The sequence below is a fragment of the Siniperca chuatsi genome, linkage group LG10 (assembly GCF_020085105.1).
Source record: "Siniperca chuatsi isolate FFG_IHB_CAS linkage group LG10, ASM2008510v1, whole genome shotgun sequence".
Taxonomy (NCBI): domain Eukaryota; kingdom Metazoa; phylum Chordata; class Actinopteri; order Centrarchiformes; family Sinipercidae; genus Siniperca; species Siniperca chuatsi.
In genome coordinates this window covers 30,640,343-30,655,739 of record NC_058051.1, presented here as the reverse complement: position 1 = coordinate 30,655,739, position 15,397 = coordinate 30,640,343, and the positions used below count along the sequence as shown (strand labels likewise).

Below are 15,397 nucleotides of genomic sequence, written 5' to 3'. Positions count from 1 at the left end.
GCTCCCCAGACGATGAACACTTTATACATCCCGGTTATAAAATGTCCTCGAGCAGTCAAACTGTGTGATTTGCTGTTTTAACGTTTGGCTCTTTGTAGAGCCTCAGTCAGAGTTCTCGGCGTCAGCGTCTCTGTTATTTCTCTCTCTGTTTCCTCCTCCACCGACTGAACATGTTGAACTCAGCACTTTGCTTATCAGCTCACACGCTAACATTCATCCTCCCAACTCTGTGTGTGTGTGTGTGTGTGTTCAGTTTAAACACACAGACTTCGGACTCTCTGATATTTTAAAGGTCTTTTAAAGTGACTTTAAAGGTCCGTGCTGGTGTTTTTTCCTGTTTCAGTCCATTGTCTATGAATCCTGTTGACTTTACAGTCCAGTCAGGTTTATTTATTTCAGAACAAAGTCTCTTAGATGATCGACCTGCATCCACCCAGGCGTCCTGAGTTATAACTCAACTTTATTAAATCTATAAAGAAGAGCAGAGGACCCAGCACTGAGCCTTGTGTTGCAGTTTTGAGGTGGTGACAGTTTACTTTAACACACTTCTGTTGATGTTTATATTTTATGATGTAGAAAATGTAAGTTTACTGAAGTTTATCTCTCTTCATTCCTGATGTTTAGATTTATTTCCTTCCTTCCAGACAGCCTCTGGTTTCAGTTCATTTCTATGAAAATAAACCTGCAGTCAACTAATACTGAAGTTCAGATGCAGTTTTACAACCAACAGCAGCACCTTCCAGTTCTTAGTCTCTTTGTGGGGTCTCTGGGGTCGTTCTGAGGCTCTTCGGGGTCGTTCTGAATCTCTTCGGGGTCGTTCTGAGGCTCTTTGGGTGTTCTGAGTCTCTTCAGGGTCGTTCTGAGTCTCTTCGGGGTCGTTCTGAGTCTCTTCGGGTCGTTCTGAGTCTCTTCGTGGTCGTTCTGAGTCTCTTCGTGGTCGTTCTGAGTCTCTTCGGGGTCGTTCTGAGTCTCTTTGGGTGTTCTGAGTTTCTTCGTGGTCGTTCTGAGTCTCTTCGTGGTCGTTCTTAGTCTCTTCGTGGTCGTTCTGAGTCTCTTTGGGTGTTCTGAGTCTCTTCGGGGTCGTTCTGAGTCTCTTCGTGGTCGTTCTGAGTCTCTTCGTGGTCGTTCTGAGTCTCTTCGGGTGTTCTGAGTCTCTTCAGGGTCGTTCTGAGTCTCTTCGGGGTCGTTCTGAGGCTCTTCGTGGTCGTTCTGAGGCTCTTTGGGTGTTCTGAGTCTCTTCAGGGTCGTTCTGAGTCTCTTCGGGGTCGTTCTGAGTCTCTTCGTGGTCGTTCTGAGTCTCTTCGTGGTCGTTCTGAGTCTCTTCGGGTCGTTCTGAGTCTCTTCGTGGTCGTTCTGAGTCTCTTCGTGGTCGTTCTGAGTCTCTTCGGGGTCGTTCTGAGTCTCTTTGGGTGTTCTGAGTCTCTTCGTGGTCGTTCTGAGTCTCTTCGTGGTCGTTCTTAGTCTCTTCGTGGTCGTTCTGAGTCTCTTTGGGTGTTCTGAGTCTCTTCGGGGTCGTTCTGAGTCTCTTCGTGGTCGTTCTGAGTCTCTTCGGGTCGTTCTGAGTCTCTTCGGGTCGTTCTGAGTCTCTTCGGGGTCGTTCTGAGTCTCTTCGTGGTCGCTCTGAGTCTCTTCGGGTCGTTCTGAGTCTCTTCGGGTCGTTCTGAGTCTCTTCGGGTCGTTCTTAGTCTCTTCGTGGTCGTTCTGAGTCTCTTCGTGGTCGTTCTGAGTCTCTTCGGGTCGTTCTGAGTCTCTCAGGGGTCGTTCTGAGTCTCTTCGGGTCGTTCTGAGTCTCTTCGGGTCGTTCTGAGTCTCTCAGGGGTCGTTCTGAGTCTCTTCGGGTCGTTCTGAGTCTCTTCGGGTCGCTCTGAGTCTCTTCGGGTCGTTCTGAGTCTCTTCGGGTCGTTCTGAGTCTCTTCGGGTCGTTCTGAGTCTCTTCGGGGTCGTTCTGAGTCTACTGAGTTAAACTATCAGCTGATTGTCCTGTTTGTCCATGAAGCAGCTGTCTGCTGATCGGTGATGTAACGTTAAAGCCTCTGACACAGAAGGTCTGACTTTTGTGTTGTTCTAAAGTTTGTTTTTCATGTGTTCGTCCTTTAACTCCTGTAGCTACATTTCACATCGCTGAATCTTTCATGTTTCATTTCTTGGGTTTGAGTTCATGAGATCATCTGTCACAGTCGGTGTCTAGCTAACGTTACCTGCATGTTACATCCAGCTGCACCTGTTGGCACTGTGTAGTCTCTGAAGTGCTGTGGACACTACACCTCTGCGTCTGCTGCCTGTCCTTCAGTCACTTCATGTTTTATCTCTGCTGCTGTTTGACTTCACAACATGAGACTGTGCAAACAGCGGGCCGCAGGCTGGGGCTGGTTCACGGTGCGGCGTCGGTTTAATGCTGTCAGTCTGCTGGTCATGTGATCCGTCCTCAGCAGGAGCAGAAACACTTTGTCTCTGAGCCAGAAAATCTTTCTGAGAATTTCTCTCCCTCCTCCCTCTCTGAAGCGTCCACACTGGTTTGGACTGATTCAGGATCAGGTGTGTGTGTGTGTGTGTGTGTGCGTTGAACTTGGCAGTCTGTCTTGTAAGAACCAACTCAATGTGTTCAGCAGCGAGATTTAAAGGCCTAACGTGTTTGTAGCACAAGTTTTCCAAACGAAACCACACGTACCTTTTAAAAACCACTCGTAGACGTGTTTTCTGATCAGCAGGATGACGTCATTCCTCTGTGGCTTCCCAAACTGCATCTGTGGACAAAAACAACTTTATCATCCAGTGATGGAAACTCATTAAGTCAGAGACGCAAGAAACTACACAGAACCAGTACAAAAGTACACAAAGTACCACGACAGAGACGAAGGATGCTGCGTCCTGTATATTCTCCTTCCTCAGCCGCTAACTTATCCCTAACTACCCCCATCAACATAAATACCCCCCCCCCCAACCCACTCACACCCGCAAAGTACTGCAGCTGACTGTAAAACAAATACAAAATCACTCTAACCTCGGTCCCTTGAGATGCCGTGATGTTTGTTCAGTGCTCTCACTCAGTGCCTTGTTAACATGCTGTAGTTTATGATCATTAACACAGATGAAGCCACTCTGCAGCAGCAGCCTGTCGACACGGAAGGACATAATTATCCAACGGAGGTCCAAAATGCTGCACAATCAGTACATTTGTCCTCAGTTCGACCTCCACTCCACTCCGGCCGTCGCCATCTTGGCAGTGGCCGACTCCGGCAAATCCAAAAATGGGCAAAGAGCTGAGGCGGCCGAATGAAGCCTGGTTGAAGAAACCACCTGGCGGCTGGCCACTGGGGAGGGCGGCCACCTGTCACTCAAAGCAGCCACGTCCTTAATTATGCAGAACTTTTAGCCTTAATATAATTTAAACTGGTGAGTTATATAATAATCAGCCCCCTCACAGCTGGCCTGGACGGGGAAATTAGCTTTAGAGACAAAGACCGTTTTTTTGTTCCAGGCTGTAAACGTTTATTTCTGCTGTGAAGTCGGGCGTTTTAACTCGGGGCTCCGTGGGGGCCGACTTCCTTTTGGAGCCTCGAGTGGCCGTCCGAGGAACTGCAGTTTTGGCACTTCCTGTTGGCTTCATTTCTCAGCCCCGGAGGTTGCCGCTCGCTAACGTCACGCTACTTCCTGCTTTGCATCAGGTCAAACGACCACTAGAGGTCAGTGTCAGGCCGACACGTTTGTGCTGATGCTGTTGGCAGGAAGTGATAACTGCTCCTCTCTTCTTTCTGCCTCCTGCTGCAGCAGCTGTTAGTGCAGCCATGCAGACCGAACAGACCTCAATTATTAAACTTCAACACATTTATTATTACACAGCTGTTTGGGGCGGAGTGATGGAGGAGGGGGCGGGGGAGGGAGGGGGCGGGGAAGAGAGGGGAGGTGCAGAGTCTGGGATAAAGTCTCCATCACAATCATCATTTCTGTCAGTATTAATAATAATAACTTTGTGACATCACTCAAAAGAAGTCGCGAGCATCTTGTGCCAAATGTTGTCATGGTTACCGGTGTGCTTTACTTTGATTGGCTGATGTCTGACCATGTGACCCCCTGCAGCCCCCTCCCTGATGTCTCACCGGTTCGTGACGGTGCGGCGCGGCAGCCCGGCGGCTCGCAGCGGGCAGATTCAGCCCGGAGACCAGCTGGAGGCGGTGGAGGGCCGAGGGGTCGGAGGTCTGCAGCACCGAGACCTCGCCCAGATCCTGAGGAGGGCCGGGAACACTCTGAGGCTGAGCATCACACCCAGACACCGTACACACACGCACACACTAATACACACACACACACACACTAATACACACACACACACACTAATACACACACACACACACGCACACACTAATACACACACACACACTAATACACACACACACACACGCACACACTAATACACACACACACACACGCACACACTAATACACACACACACACTAATACACACACACACACACGCACACACTAATACACACACACACACACACACACACACACACACACACACACACACACACATACACACACACACACATACACACACACACACACACACACACACACACACACTAATACACACACACACACACACACACACACACACTAATACACACACACACACACACACACACTAATACACACACACACACACACACACTGATTCGCACACAATCTCAGGATCTCTGATCCAAACAGGCCGACTCGACTTTTTACCCAAAATATAAATGTAACCTGTGAATCTGTAACATGAGTCTCCTCCTCTCCTCCTCTCCTCGTCTCCTCTCCTTGTCTCCTCTCCTTGTCTCCTCTCCTCTCCTCGTCTCCTCTCCTCGTCTCTCCTCCTCTCCTCGTCTCCTCTCCTTGTCTCCTCTCCTTGTCTCCTCTCCTCTCCTCGTCTCCTCTCCTCGTCTCCTCTCCTCTCCTCGTCTCCTCTCCTCGTCTCCTCTCCTTGTCTCCTCTCCTCTCCTCCTCTCCTCTCCTCTCCTCGTCTCCTCTCCTTGTCCTCTCCCTCTCCTCCTCTCCTCTCCTCGTCTCCTCTCCTCGTCTCCTCTCCTCTCCTCGTCTCCTCTCCTCGTCTCCTCTCCTTGTCTCCTCTCCTCTCCTCGTCTCCTCTCCTCGTCTCCTCTCCTCTCCTCGTCTCCTCTCCTCGTCTCCTCTCCTTGTCTCCTCTCCTCTCCTCGTCTCCTCTCCTTGTCTCCTCTCCTCTCCTCGTCTCCTCTCCTCGTCTCCTCTCCTCGTCTCCTCTCCTCGTCTCCTCTCCTTGTCTCCTCTCCTCTCCTCGTCTCCTCTCCTCGTCTCCTCTCCTTGTCTCCTCTCCTCTCCTCGTCTCCTCTCCTTGTCTCCTCTCCTCTCCTCGTCTCCTCTCCTTGTCTCCTCTCCTCTCCTCGTCTCCTCTCCTCGTCTCCTCTCCTCTCCTCCTCCTCTCCTCGTCTCGTCTCCTCTCCTCCTCTCCTCCTCCTCTTGTCTCCTTGTCTCCTGTCCTCGTCTCCTCGTCTCCTCTCCTCCTCCTCTTGTCTCCTCTCCTCAGACTCGTCCTCTCTGTCAGAAGGAGCAGACCTGGATATTGACGGCCGGTTGATGAAAGGATCCAGACGGAGGTCAAAGGTCAGTCTGACTCCTCACAGTACACGCTCAGCAGCTGATCTGGCGTCGGCGCAGGGAGACGCAGACAGGAAATGGGAAAGAACTTCACATTTTGTGCTTTTAGTGGTAAAAATGAGAGAACTGACACTGTGAGGAGCAGCAATGAAGCAGTACTGCAGTAACTCGAGTATCAGCAGCACTTGTATCTGTCTGTTATCAGGACGAGTCGAGGTTCTACAGCGTGGATCTGGAACGGGGGCCTACAGGTTTTGGTTTCTCTCTGAGGGGGGGCAGCGAGTACAACATGGGACTGTACGTACTGGGACTGATGGAGGGGGGGCCGGCCCAACGCAGCAACAAGATACAGGTACACACAGACACACGAGCAGCCGAAACCCTTCACTTCCTGCAGCTGTTTCACAGTAAAAGCCAGAATCAGTTCTCTTCACTGGAAGGTTTTTACTGTGAAGGAGCGGCAGGAAGTCCCCGAGCCGGTTACTCAACAACAAAGAAAATAGTTCCTACATGAAACTGAAACAACAAACCTGTGGATTATCTTGAGTAACCGAGACTTTGCTGTTTTTCAAATGTATTCTTTTGGTAAGAGGAAAAATATGTACTTTTGATTTTACGGTGAACTGTTGCTTTAAATAATCGTAAGTCGCAGTCCTCCTTTTAAACACAAATACTCTTCTCCTTCTCTAATTAAATCCAAACATCTGCTTTGCCGTTTTTTCGATCACCGTTAAGCTGCTGTCTGCCTACCACGCCATGCCCTTTGAGCTGTCGGGAGGCTTTTAATGTGAAATATCAGTATAACAACAGGTAAACATGGAGGGAGTGTTGAGTCCAACAGCAAATTAAAACAGGAGCCCATCAGAAAACAAAGGACTTACTGAAATATGATTTAATATACGTATAAAACAGGAAACACCTGGTGTGTAAAACAGGAAACACCTGGTGTGTAAAACAGGAAACACCTGGAGTGTAAAACAGGAAACACCGGGTGTATAAAACAGGTAAAACAGGAAACACCAGGTGTATAAAACAGGTAAAACAGGAAACACCAGGTGTATAAAACAGGAAACACCTGGTGTATAAAACAGGAAACACCTGGTGTGTAAAACAGGAAACACCGGGTGTATAAAACAGGAAACACCAGGTGTGTAAAACAGGAAACACCAGGTGTATATAACAGGAAAAACCTGGTGTGTAAAACAGGAAACACCGGGTGTATAAAACAGGTAAAACAGGAAACACCGGGTGTATAAAACAGGTAAAACAGGAAACACCGGGTGTATAAAACAGGAAACACCTGGTGTGTAAAACAGGAAACACCTGGTGTATAAAACAGGAAACACCTGGTGTGTAAAACAGGAAACACCAGGTGTATAAAACAGGTAAAACAGGAAACACCAGGTGTGTAAAACAGGAAACACCAGGTGTATATAACAGGTAAAACAGGAAACACCTGGTGTATAAAACAGGTAAAACAGGAAACACCTGGTGTGTAAAACAGGAAACACCAGGTGTGTAAAACAGGAAACACCAGGTGTATATAACAGGTAAAACAGGAAACACCTGGTGTATAAAACAGGTAAAACAGGAAACACCTGGTGTGTAAAACAGGAAACACCAGGTGTGTAAAACAGGAAACACCAGGTGTATAAAACAGGTAAAACAGGAAACACCAGGTGTATAAAACAGGTAAAACAGGAAACACCAGGTGTGTAAAACAGGAAACACCAGGTGTATATAACAGGTAAAACAGGAAACACCTGGTGTATAAAACAGGTAAAACAGGAAACACCGGGTGTGTAAAACAGGAAACACCAGGTGTGTAAAACAGGAAACACCTGGTGTGTAAAACAGGAAACACCTGGTGTGTAAAACAGGAAACACCTGGTGTATAAAACAGGTAAAACAGGAAACACCTGGTGTGTAAAACAGGAAACACCAGGTGTATATAACAGGTAAAACAGGAAACACCTGGTGTGTAAAACAGGAAACACCTGGTGTATAAAACAGGTAAAACAGGAAACACCTGGTGTGTAAAACAGGAAACACCAGGTGTATATAACAGGTAAAACAGGAAACACCAGGTGTGTAAAACAGGAAACACCGGGTGTATAAAACAGGAAACACCTGGTGTGTTGGCCCAAAGATATACAGACGTATTCTCTTCATCAGATTTATAAAGCTGCGTGTTCATGTCACCTCCGCAGTGAGACGGACATGGACACCTGGTGCGCTCTGCTTGTGGCGTAACATGCAGTTGTACCTGGTCCCTCAGGTGTCGGACCAGCTGGTGGAGATAAACGGAGACAGCACGTCGGGGATGACTCACAGTCAGGCTGTGGAGCAGATCAGGAGAGGAGGACATCGAATCCACCTCGTCCTCAAGAAAGGAAACGGATACGTGCCCGACTACGGTGAGACACAAACACAGTTAGAGCACTGAACACCTGACGATAAGGTGAGCGGCAGCTGTGGCAGGAAGACGAGCTCAGTGCGTGCGCTCATTTGAATGACTTTTACTGCTGGGTCGGCTGTCAATTAACCATATTGATATATTATTACATCATAATTTATTTGTTGATTGTATTTTTTATTTTTCATCTGAATCTGCAAAGAAACTAAAGTTATCAGACAAATGTCGTGAAGTAAACAGTACAATATTTAACTAATTAAGGAATAACTCACTTCCTGTGGCGACTAACGAACTCACGTGAGGATTAAAACAGATCGTTTAAAATACTCTTCTCACCGCTCAACTCTCTGAACCTCAAATCATCCAATCACAGCGCTGCGATTCTCCCTGACTGATTGACTTTGTATTTTCTCTTCCTCTCTCTTCTTCCTCCTGTACTTCCTGTTCTGGCCTTCGCCCTCCTCCTCTTCCTCAGTGGAGTTGTCCAGCCTGTCTCTCTGTATGACCAACTCCAAACAGGGGGAACCCTGCTTCTACGTGATTGGACGCACGGAAAATTCGCGGTTTGTAACTCTGACACGTTTCCTCTCATCTTCTTTCCTTTCACTTCATTTCCTTTCACTTTTCACTCTCTCGTCCCTCCATCTTTAAGTTTTCATCAACAACCTTCAGCTGCCGTCATCAGTAGCTTTTGTTTTCACGTGAACGTAAAGATTAAAGTTTCTCAGATACATAAAATATTACGTGTCAGAGTCACACGATAACGTTTTAAAAACAAAATGTTGATAATATGGTAGGTATGTCTCATTATTACAGTATTAACATCCTAATAACAGTTTTGTGTTACAACATGTTATCATTAAACTGACGTTATTAACACAATATCAACATGTTGTTAATATGTTAGTAAGTGTTAATACACGTTAATAAATTAAGTCAAATGCTAATAATATAGTTTTGTGTAATCAACACTCAGATTTTGGTTATGTGTATTAACAAACTACTGCATCATGTTTCCTGTGTTAGCCGTTTACTGCGTGTACATATATGGCAGGTAAATGTGTCGGCAACATGTTATTTATTAGCCGACAGCAGAGAAGTGACGCGAGGCGGCGAGAGACACAAAGGTTCACGTCCAGCGGCAGAGGGACCCGGGTTCAAACTGTTGTCCCTCAGTCACTTTAAGCCTTAAAATGATGAAGAAGCTCAGTGAATGTGCTGAGAGCTGATCTTTGTATTTGTAGACGTGTCTGTGGTCAGTGACCACAGCGGCCTCTGGTGGACGCTGGAGGAACTGCAGCTCAACCGTCTGTTTATTTCTCTCTGTTTGTCTGTCAGGCCCTGAGGAAGGAGCCCTCTCCCCCTCCTCCTCTTCACACACAGAGGAGCGAGATGTGGACACAGTAACCATGACAACCGCCTCCCTCAGCCAGCAGAGGGGAGGAGGTGGTGGTACAGGAGGAGGAGAAGGAGGAGGAGAGAAGAGGAGGACGAGGAGAGAGGGAGAAACCAAACGAAGACCAGGAGGAGGAGGAGGAGGAGGGTTAGGGCCTCCTGATCTGGACCTGGACCTGGTGGAGGAGGAGGCACGGGAGGAGGAGGAGGAGAGGAGGAGGAGGGAGGAGGAGGAGAGGAGGAGAAGAAGTCAGACTGTCAGGCAGAAGGAGAAACGGGACGACCAGAGGCAGCAGGGCAGGAGGAGTAGGAGCTTACCCAGGACAAGTGCTCGATTCTGGGACACGTTGCAGCTGGAGGAGAGGGTGGAGGTGGAGGAGCCTGGAGGTGGAGTGAAGGAGAGGAGGAGGAGCGAGACAAAGAGCAGGAGGAGGGCGACAGAGGCCGGCAGAGAGCAGAATGAGAGGGGAGAGGGGAGGGGGGAGAGAGACAACAGCACCACCCGCCACGCAAAGCATTCTGGGAGCTCAGCTGTACCTCAGGGGGCGGCGTTCTCCTTCCTCATGCCGATGGACGAAGACGACGAGCGCCAGCGTCTGTCTGACAGCGAATCGGCAGCCAGCTTCTCAGAGGTCAGCCTATCAGCAGCCAGCATCGCCACCGCCGGGTGGAGGGAGGATTCTGATTGGAGAGCCGAGTCGCCATGGCACCTGGGGAACGCCCCGGGCCCCTGGCTGAAGCCGAGCCCGCAGAAACTGACGCAGGTTCTGACTGGCAGTCGGCTCAGTGGGCGGGGATTAGTGGGCGGGCTCTCTCTCTGATTGGCTCACAGCGAGACGTTCTCTTTTTTTTTATTGGCTACTCATAAGGGCTTTTTTAATTGGCCTGCTGAGAGAAGACCCGCCTCTGCCTGCGTCTTATTGGATGACAGCAGACAATCCAGTTTCTGATTGGAGGATGAGAAGCAAGCAGACAAGGGCTTGTTTTTGATTGGCTGGTGGGTGGGTTTTGAGGCCTCTGATTGGTCAATGATATAACAGCTGCACACAGAGCCGCCTAATTAACCAACGATTTTACTTTTATTTTACCCATCATCCCTCAGTGCATCCTGAGACCGGTATCACGATTACTGCGTTACCCAGCTGTCTTTGGGCTCAACTCAGACTTTCTGGTATCGCGACGCCGGTGCGCTTTAACCGGGGCAGATCGCCATGGCAACAGATGCTAACCTTCTGCGGAGCAAGTTAACTTCAGACAGCCCGACTACTGACCAATCAGGTCGCTGGACAGGATCCTGACGGGGATCAAAATAATAACGAGCAACAGATATTTTCACAGGCCTGATCTGCAGCCCAGAGAACAAGATAACGACTGGAAATCTCACCTTTTCTTAGAACAAATAATACATTCATGGATTATTAATGGATAATCCATGTATTGTCCATGATTAAAAGGGCCCACATGTAACCAAACATATTTACAGCCTCACTAACAGTATCTGGATATTATTACTACTCGGGGATTAAAGCTGAATATCTCACAGGACAGCTTGATGTCCCTCTTCGGTAGCTCGACTGCGGCGACACAGGAAGTGAACCGAGCCAGCCGGTGACCAGCTTCATGATACCGGTAATCGGGATCACGGATGCGGGACGGATGCGGGTCCTGGTCCTCTCCGTTTGAGAAACCATCTTCATCTTTCCAACTTTAAACTCGTATGCAAACAACATGAGAACCTTTCGGCCCCGTCGCCGGGAGACTGAAGCGCTCACCTCACTGAAGGCGCTGTTTTGTGATGCTGTGTAATCTGAGCATGTGAATATCACTGGAATGATTTTTTATTTTTATAAGCTGAACATGTAAAGGCTCGATGACTTATTATTATTATTATTATTATTATTAGAGATTAAATAGACCAGAGATGATCTGATTTGCCTGCTTGCTTGTAAAAAAGGAAAAAAAAAGACTTCGCCCTGATGATGTAACAGAGCCATACACACACACACACACACACACACACACACACAGTCCTGTTGGCTGTCAATAACCATAACATCGCCACGGCAACTCGGCCGACAGGATGACCTGTTTCTATAGCAACGGCCATGGTGGAGCAGGACTCTGCGGCCAACATGGCCGACGACCTGCAGCTCTGGATCATAAGTGCCTCATTTTCTTTCAGCCTTCGTCCTGCAGACTCACGCCGAGGCTGCAGGCAGAGACGCCGCCACGACGCCCCCCCACTTCCTGTCCAACCCCACTACGTCCTGTCTCGTCGCGTCAAACGCCAAGACCTTTCATACAGCACCGCGTCCCCCCACGTCCCCCCACCTGAGCTGTTCTGACAGCTTGTTTCCAAAATCAGTTCTCGGTCGTATCATCACATCGTCACACGTGAGAAGCTGGAACCAGAACAAGGACTAAAACGATTATTCGGTTTTCAAAGTAGCTGCCGATTCATTTCCTGTCGACTGATTAATCGCTGCAGCTCCAGGACGTTTTAGGTTTCTGTTCTTCAGCAGACGTCCCGATACAGACGGGAGCATATCTGAATGGACCGGTACCGGCTAAAATAACGCTGATCAAAATCCGATCCTGTCTTTCTTGAACTCTGCTGTGTCTGTCCACCGCAGCCTGCTGGTGTCGCAGCGCTGCTGTCCTACCCTGCGGCATTTCACCGCACATGTTCCGACACCGACGTTAGATACAAAGCTAATTATCACCATCGAGCGTCAGAGCAGGAAACCTTCAGGAAGCAGCTGCTCGTGTCCGAATCGGGAATCGGGGTAGGTAGAATCAGGTAGAATCTGGGCCTTCAGTGTTCGGATCGACGGCTCGTGAAGAACAAGGTGTCAGGTTTAGTGTCTGCAGCTGTTATTTTGACGTGTCAGACATCTTTAATCAGCATGAAGGTAAATATCAGACGGGACTCAGAATCAGCAGATGATCAATATTACAGGACTCTGATCGGGGCGGGAAAGCTGGACGGGGACGTCCCTGTGCATTACTGTAGTTTTAATATCGTAAGACACCAGATTGGTTCCTGTTAATACACTCAAATTTGTGTAAAGCTGTTAAAATCCTGACGATGATGAACACACACACACAGTCCGAACCCCCTCATCCATCTATCACATCATGTTGTGATGTTTTCTAAGGCGTCTGTCTGCATTCACACCCTCTGCAGTTACACTACAACTCCCACACACCCTTGCGCTGCCCTTTAGCCCCGCCCCTCAGCTGGCTCTCTCTAAGGGCATTTGGATCTTTGTCTTCTATGCATTTTCTAAGACTGTCCGCTGGTGATCGATTCTCTGATCAGTTCAGATCAGCAGCTGATCGGAGGATCATCAGAGCCTGGACTCTGCTTCTAATCATGGGTCTGAATATTCAGGTTCTGGTCCAAAGACGACCAGGAAGCACCGAGGTCTGAACAGGATTCAACAGTTTCATCATCAGAACATCATGGAGGAACATCTTGACTGAACTGTCTGTTGCTTTAATAAAGTTACCGCAGTCGACTGTAAACACACAGCTGACTGAAGCAGCTTGATGTGGTCTGTCAGTGTATATATATATATATATATATATATATATATATATATATATATATATATATGCATACTGTGTCTGTCTCATTAGCTCCAGTCTGACTTCTAAACGCTCTGAGCTGGACACAAGTCAGCTGAGTGACCCTGAGCTAACTGTTAGCTCGCTAACTAGCCGGCAGCCTCATTTAACAAACAAGCTAATGTTAGAATAGTTAGTTTGGGAAGATACAGTTATTCACTTTTAAGAGTCAAGTGAGAAGATTGATATTGTTTTCATGTCTGTGTGTTAAAGTACAGAGCTGGAGTCAGGACATGGTTAGCCTAGCTTAGCATATAAACTGAAAACAGGGAGAAACAGCTAGCCTGGCTTTGTCCAAAGTTCAAATATACTACCAACACATCTAAAGCTCACTGAGTAACATGAACTCAAACAGAAATGCAAAAACTACAGTTTGTGGTTTTAGGGAGAGTTATATGCTGGAACTATTTCTTGGGCTAGCTGTTTCCCCCTGCTTCCAGTCTTTATGCTAAGCTAGGCTAACCACATCCTGACTCAAACTCTAACACATGGAGATGAGACTGATATCCATCTGAACATCTCACTCTCTGAAAAAAAGGGGATAAAACAATTTCCCAAAGTGTTGAACTATTCCTTTAATATGCAAACGTTAGCTTCTACTAGCTGTGTTAGCTGTGATTTTGTTCTTCTTGACCAAAGTGAGACTTTCTGTCACAGTTAGAGACCTCCACTGCACTTTACTCACCTCCTGCAACTCACATTTACAATTAAAAACACTCACTGATTAAACTGAAGCCAAATGACAAAATTTTAAATGGAGCAGATTATAAAAACATAGCTAATTATCAAGTATGAGAGCAGGTTCATTCTCAATAACAGAAGGTTATGCTAACATAAGCTAGCAAGCTACATAATTTTAGCTCATCATGTGGAAAATATTTTTCTGATGGTTCAAACTTACAGGATTTTCATTCCTCAGACTTTTAGCTAGCAAGCTGATTCATACGGACCCAAATCCATACAAAAGTATAATTACACCGAGTGTGTAGAATTACTGCATTTCTGATTGTTGGACTCTTCACCAACGATGCAACGTTTGACTTTAACAACTGTGTTTTTACAGTTTGAGTCCATCTGTAACTTCTTCATCTTTGTCCAAACCAGTTATCAGTAGACAATTAGAAATCTTCAGGTTCAAGTTTATTATTATTAAACTGTAAAAAAAAAGAAGACATTTAAAGCGTTTGGGTGCAGCAAACTGAGTGCTTTCAAATAAAGTGCATATAGCAGATTCAATTAAACTATATATGTATTTTTCTTTTATGTTTATTAGGAACACCTAGATAACACTGATGCAGTCTAATACAACAGTTCTCCGTCATGAAGGTGATATTATTATTATATAGGTTATATATTATGTTCAGTTTGTGTTGAAGACCTATGAGAGCTGTGAGAGGACCTTTTATTTTGTCCACCCTTTGTATCAGTGAGGGTAAACAAAATTACTGGATTATAATGATTGATTAATGTGTTCATCACTATAATGCTGCAGCTGCTGAAGGTGGAGCTCGTTTTAATTACTGTGCTTTATATCCGGCTGGGTAGCTTGTGACCCCCCCATCTTATCTTAAAATATATTATTATATCTTTTATATATTTTGGATAAATAATCTGAATCTGCAAAGTAACTAAAGTTATCAAATAAAAGTAGTGGAATAAAAAGTAGCCAACAATACTTCCCTCTGAAATGTGCTGCAGTACAGCACCGTGCTGCTGAGCCTCCACCCGTCCGTCCTCGGGTGCAGCTTGTCCTCCCTTCAGCCCCCCCGGACAGGCTCGAATCCCTCAGGTGAACGCTCACCTGTCTGCAGGTAGAGGCGTTTAATCCAGACCCAGAATGCACCTGTGACCCGCGCAAATACACTGTGGGTGTGTTTGATTCTGGTCACTGAGCGGACCCGCCGGGCGGTGCATTCATTAAGGTCTGCAGTGGTGGAAAGTGACGGAGATACTGTACGTTTTACTGCATAAGAATAATACATATACATATAACTCTGAAAGGGCTCGCTCTGAATAATGAGTACTTTTACTTTTGAGATTTAAATTTGGCTGCTGATACTGGCGTTGCTGCATGATGCTCAGGTGGAGTTCAGTGAGGTGTCTAACTGTGACGGACCGTCAGGTAAACACCCACAGAGCAGTCCTGTTACAGCGTCTGTCCAATGAGACATCCGCAACATGGAAAACCTCCTTCCACAGGTGACCCGTCTCCGCTTCGGCCTCCGGTTTACACCTCGAGGCTTCGGCAGTAAAAGGCCACGCCGCAGCTCCACCCCGCGGGGACGGACAGGACTATAGATCCATTTCACACGGACGTCATGGTGGAAACAGTCTTTTTTTTTA

At 47.2% G+C, this 15,397-nt stretch overlaps 1 protein-coding gene and 1 long non-coding RNA gene across 7 annotated transcripts in view; one reads left to right on the top strand and one right to left on the bottom strand.

Moving 5' to 3' along the window:
• LOC122883081 overlaps positions 1 to 3,839 on the bottom strand; it is a 7,491-nt gene extending 3,652 nt beyond the window's left edge. Inside the window, exons 1-2 of the long non-coding RNA XR_006379558.1 lie at positions 3,002 to 3,839; positions 2,669 to 2,744 (exon numbers count right to left, since the gene is read on the bottom strand). This is a non-coding gene — a long non-coding RNA (uncharacterized LOC122883081). The remainder of the gene's footprint in view (positions 1 to 2,668; positions 2,745 to 3,001) is intronic.
• magixa (MAGI family member, X-linked a) overlaps positions 1 to 14,283 on the top strand; it is a 59,895-nt gene extending 45,612 nt beyond the window's left edge. For 4 of the 6 annotated variants that reach the window (XM_044211250.1, XM_044211249.1, XM_044211247.1 and 1 more), the window contains 5 exons: positions 4,078 to 4,272; positions 5,543 to 5,619; positions 5,819 to 5,965; positions 7,892 to 8,030; positions 9,368 to 14,283. In XM_044211250.1, coding sequence (XP_044067185.1) covers positions 4,078 to 4,272; positions 5,543 to 5,619; positions 5,819 to 5,965; positions 7,892 to 8,030; positions 9,368 to 10,245 — 1,436 coding nt within the window. In that variant the 3' untranslated portion in view covers positions 10,246 to 14,283. Of the gene's footprint in view, positions 1 to 4,077; positions 4,273 to 5,542; positions 5,620 to 5,818; positions 5,966 to 7,823; positions 8,031 to 8,504; positions 8,593 to 9,367 lie in introns of those variants that run through there. The other 2 variants (XM_044211251.1, XM_044211253.1) reach the window with 2 other exon arrangements.
• Positions 14,284 to 15,397: the final 1,114 nt, after the last annotated feature.